Genomic DNA, 5,143 nt, shown 5'->3' on the forward strand with positions numbered 1-5,143 from the left:
ATGGTAACATTCTTTGAATGTTGGGCCACACAAATTTTCTCCCTGGGGCTAACAATACTTTTCAGCAGTGCAGTAATCTAAACGTTCCTGGAGGGAAGTGGTGTCTTTTCTGCCTCTGTCTGGAGAAATGCACATGCGTGTGTCAGCATGCTTGCACACCCAGCGGTGGAAATTGTCACTTTGCAGCACAGATCGCGTTCAGACCGCAAGGGAGGGAGGAATTTCTGGGGTTACGCTAGGAAGGAGCAGACGAGAGCTGGGATCAGGAGAAAGGAACAGAAGGTTTGGCTGTATGGAGAAAAATGGGCAAAAAGGACTGAAGGAGAAGAGAGATGAGAAAGACAAGATAAAAGGTGTAAGGGGTGGGTGAGAAGTGATGGGAATAGGCGGAGCAAGGAGAAGAGAGGGCAAAGGGAAAAGATATGGGGGGAGGAGAGGGAAGTGGAATGAGAGGCAGCAACTAGAGATATTTCAGTGCAGACTCTTCACTGCAAATGTGTTGTGGATTTTAGCTGTTTTGCTCTGTAAACTCACATTTTCAGGGCATAGCAACTGGATGTCAGTTTCACTTTGGATAATAACTAAGCAATGGACTCCAGGTACTCTGAATGAACCAGCCTGCAGCATCATCCACTCTCCAGCAAAGGCCAATGGCAAAAGATGAAAGGAATGCAGTTTATTTCAGGCTCTTTGATTTTGATTCAGAATTAGTACTCCCATGTCCAAATCTAAAATCCAGACTTGTTCAGCATTCTGTTTCTAAGGATAAAAGTTGCCACATACTGGCTCCTTCTGCTATGCCAAATGAGCTCGGTATCTTAACACTTCTGTCGTTCCCCTCCCACCCACCTTTTTTTCTCTCTCTCTCTGTTATGTAGGAATGCTTCTCTCATGCTTGTTTTAGCAAACATTTGGGAACAAAAAGGGTGCTATGGCCAGAATTTTCCATGCATATGTGATAACTAAGCAAAGGAGCAGATAAAATATTAGTTTCAGCTATTTCTCTGTATTTTGTAGGGGAGGGGAAAAAATAGAAAAAGACAAGAAATGTTAGGAAAAGAACACAAGTGCTTAATACTAGGTTCTTCCTCGACGCATGGGAGGGACTGAAATCTGAACCACTTCCCAACTTGTACAAGTGATTGGGGTTTCTCTGCCCAAAAAAAAAAAAAAAAAAAAAAGGCAAAAGGAACTCAAAACCCTCCCAGCGAAGCAGGCTCGGTCTGTAGCGGGACTGGTGCCTTAAGAAGCGATTGGAGGAGGCCAGGGCCTTCCCCCCTCCTGCACCTGACTAGCGGGTATTTACAGCTCTTTCCAAGAAGCCTCTGCACTGCCGCTGCCCCAGTCTGGCTGCAGGGACTGAGCGCAGACCATGCTCTAGGCAGCAGAGGGGGGAATTCACAGCCGGGGACCGTTAATTCGCAGTGCAAGGCGCTGACTCGCACCCTCGAAAATGCCAAGGTCCTTCCTGGTCAAGAAACATTTCAACGCCTCGAAAAAGCCCAATTACAGTGAGCTGGACACCCACACGGGTAAGCTATGCTCGGAGAGACAACGTGGAAGAGCAGATGCTGGCTTCCAAAAGCTTGTTTTGCGACGGAAAGACCGTTTATATCTGCTCGAAAAGAGCTTGAAATTCAGAGGGAAGAAGCATAGCAGGCTCTCAAAAGAAGTTGTACTTTTACCATCTAACTTCTGTTTGCAGAACTGATGCTATGCATGTCAGCCTGAAATGTAACGATTTGAACTTTTTTATTTTTTTTTTTTAGTGCAATTACTAACAAATGGCTAAGCCTCCAACTTAGTTGAAATAAAATCAGTTCAATGCACCTGTTATCAAAAATGTTATGCCCATTAAATAAATAGCAGTACTGTATGCTTATGAATCTTAGAAGTAACAGAGAAATGGATGGTACGCTAGATGGAATAATGTATAAGTTTTATTGTTAGCTAATTGGACTTTGCTTTTATTGTGATTCACCCCCCTATTATAATTTTCAGTGCAGTTATCCTTGATATATTTTTTTCTTTTTTTTTTCTCTCTCCTAGTGATCCTCTCCCCATATCTCTATGAGAGTTATCCAGTGCCTGTCATTCCACAGCCAGAGATCATCAGCTCAGTAGCATACAATCCTGTCACCGTTTGGACTGCCACCGGGCTGCTTCCACCCCCTTTGCCCAATGACCTCTCGCCTCTTTCGGGATACCCCTCATCCTTGGGGCGGGTGAGCCCCCCTCCTCAGTCCGAGACCTCCTCCAAGGACCACAGCGGCTCGGAAAGCCCCATTAGCGACGAAGAGGAAAGAATCCAGTCCAAGCTGTCGGATCCTCACGCCACTGAAGCCGAAAAGTTTCAGTGCAATTTGTGCAGTAAGACCTATTCCACTTTCTCTGGGTTGGCTAAGCATAAACAGCTGCACTGTGATGCCCAGTCCAGGAAGTCTTTTAGCTGCAAGTACTGTGACAAGGAGTATGTAAGCCTGGGAGCCCTAAAGATGCACATCCGGACCCATACGTTACCGTGTGTCTGCAAAATATGTGGCAAGGCTTTCTCCAGACCTTGGTTACTGCAAGGACATATCAGAACTCACACTGGTAAGTGAAACCAGCTCTTTTTGGGATCCTCCAATCTCAGAAAAGAATAAAACCCATTACAGTGGAACCTTGGTTTACGAGCATAATTCGTTCCAGAAGCATTTTTGTAATCCAAAGCATTCATATATCAAAGCAAATTTTCCCAGATGATTTGTTCCACAACCCCAAAACTTTAATACAAAATACTATACGTACTCGTATTGCAAGATCTCTCTCATTTAGAACAGTCACTACACTCCTGCAGCGTCAGAGAGAGAAGAACCAGTTGTGATGATGTGACGCATATGTATACTGTATGTACTTGTATTGCAAGACATTGCTTGCATATCAAGTTAAAATTTAATAAAATGTATTGCTTGTCTTGCAAACCAAGTTACTTGCAATCCAAGGTTTTACTGTATTTCATTTTGGGCTGAACACATTTGCCCTTTCTTCAATATTTCCCGAACCATCTCATTGACGATGCAATGCTATTCCATTCCTCGCCAGCTAGGAATGTTTCTTTTAGGGTCTACATGTCCTAACACGGTGAGGTGCCTAGAAGCGTGAGCGCAAGCAAATTTAGCTAAACTCAAAACGATCAGTCAGAAATCCAGGCAGACAAGGTTACGTTTATCTGTCTGCTCCTGTGGTGACCGCAGGGACTGGGGATTGCTGAGACTGCTGCCTGGGACAGTCTCTTCATTAGGAAAGGCAGCAGAGGAAGCCACTCAGGCATGCTTTAAGACCTGCGAGAGAAAGTTGACTGTGCAAGCGCAATAAGTAAAGCGCACAGGTTTGCGCGCGCATGTGTGTGACACAGAACAATAGCTGTAGCATTTCTTAAATGTTAAACGATGCAATTTATGCAGTGCTAAGCAGAAGTCAGGAAACAGGTTATAGAGTCATGTCTGCACACCGAGGAAGTATTTAGAAATGCTGGGAGGAGCCCAGCTTCAAGACATTGACTGCACCTGTTGGAATGGAAATCTGTGGCAACTGCTCCAGTCAATCCTTGTAATATTATTAAGGGATAAGAGATAAGGGATTGGGACTTGCCTTTTTGTAGTTATACAACCACACTGAAAGTGGTTTATGTACAGGTACTTCAAGCATTTTCCCTGTCACAGTGGTCTCACAATCTATCTAATTAAGTCCCTATATTATAGTAAAAGGCTATCCAGGATACTTTATAGCCAGAATTGTCCCAAAAGAGGGCATATTTTCTTACTTATATTCAAAGAACATATTCATTTCTTTGACAAGGCTATTATTACTATTATTTAAACCAGTGGTTCCCAACCCTGTCCTGGAGGACCACCAGCCAGTCAGATCTTTGGATAGCCCTAATGAATATGCATGAGAGAGATTTGGATATACTGGAGATGACAGACATGCATATCTGCCCCATGCATATTCATTAGGGCTATCCTGAAAACCTGACTGGCTGGTGGTCCTCCAGGACAGGGTTGGGATCCACAGATTTAAACAATATTGATGATGCGGGCAGAAAATGTAATCTTTACAAGGTATTGTTGAAAGTTCTGTATTTTACTTATATGCTATATTGACTTGCTTTGATGGTTTTATAGGAGAGAAGCCTTTCTCTTGTCCGCACTGCAACAGAGCTTTTGCAGACCGGTCCAACCTGCGAGCTCACCTGCAAACCCATTCGGACGTGAAGAAATATCAGTGCAAAAACTGCTCCAAGACGTTCTCTCGAATGTCTCTCCTTCACAAACACGAGGAATCTGGTTGCTGTGTATCACAGTGAGAAGCCCTGAGTCACCAGGACTGAGAATACATTTCTTTCCACATTTCCGTTCCAAGCAATACAGCAATAAAAATGAAAAAGATCTGAGCTTTTATTCCCCTCCCCCACCCCAAAAAAGCCAGCTTTTTAAAGTGACGTCTGTCACTTAATTGTGAACTTTGAAAGAGAGAAGAGAGACTTCAGTGCAATTACAACTAGATAAGGGTCATAAGGCTGCTATCTTAAAAGATCAAGCTTTAAATACTTAATTTGATAAGGAAAAAAGACTGCAATAATTTACATTCCTGTCTAATGATTTCAACCAAAGAAACTGTTTTTGTAAGTGTGTAAGAAGATCTGCCAGAAACCCATATTTTCTCAGGTGCCTTACAAAGCATTCCACTTTTATATTCATTGATATTCCAATTTTCATGTTCTTGTTTTAATCCTAGCCGGTCAGATTTTCATTATACCCACAATGAATATGCATGGAATAAATGTCTATACAATGGAGGGAATGCATGCAAATTTATCTCATAAATATTCATTATGGATTTCCTGAAAACCTGGCTGGGTGTGTCCTGAGGATAGGGATGAGAACGCCTCCTGATTTATACAAATAGTAAAAGCAGCTTTTGCATAAAATGTTTTGGGATGTCGATCAAAGCAAAATGAATGTATAAAGTCACGAATACCAAACTTTTCAGCATAGGATATATGCCTTAAAACACCTGCAGCCTCACAAAGCATTCCAGACACATGCTGGCTATGGTTCATAATATTTAAAATCGGAAGTATTTTTGCAAAATTTTACTC

General features: G+C 42.7%; 1 protein-coding gene across 1 annotated transcript; it reads left to right on the forward strand.

Moving 5' to 3' along the window:
• The first annotated feature begins 1,277 nt into the window (after positions 1-1,277).
• On the forward strand, positions 1,278-4,801 carry SNAI2 (snail family transcriptional repressor 2). The gene is made up of 3 exons (XM_033929482.1): positions 1,278-1,532; positions 2,050-2,595; positions 4,167-4,801. Exons 1-3 carry the CDS (start codon positions 1,454-1,456, stop codon positions 4,346-4,348), a joined length of 807 nt encoding a protein of 268 aa, XP_033785373.1. The 5' UTR covers positions 1,278-1,453; the 3' UTR covers positions 4,349-4,801.
• Positions 4,802-5,143: the final 342 nt, after the last annotated feature.

This window comes from Geotrypetes seraphini, chromosome 2 (genome assembly GCF_902459505.1).
Source record: "Geotrypetes seraphini chromosome 2, aGeoSer1.1, whole genome shotgun sequence".
NCBI classification, from domain to species: Eukaryota; Metazoa; Chordata; class Amphibia; order Gymnophiona; family Dermophiidae; genus Geotrypetes; species Geotrypetes seraphini.

Excerpts from the sequence above, each read along its gene's own strand:
- SNAI2 (XM_033929482.1), top strand. The coding sequence starts at position 1,454 with ATGCCAAGGTCCTTCCTGGTCAAGAAACATTTCAACGCCTCGAAAAAG. Across the intron at positions 1,533-2,049 it reads TGAGCTGGACACCCACACGG|TGATCCTCTCCCCATATCTC; the intron begins GTAAGCTATGCT and ends TCTCTCTCCTAG. Across the intron at positions 2,596-4,166 it reads ACATATCAGAACTCACACTG|GAGAGAAGCCTTTCTCTTGT; the intron begins GTAAGTGAAACC and ends ATGGTTTTATAG.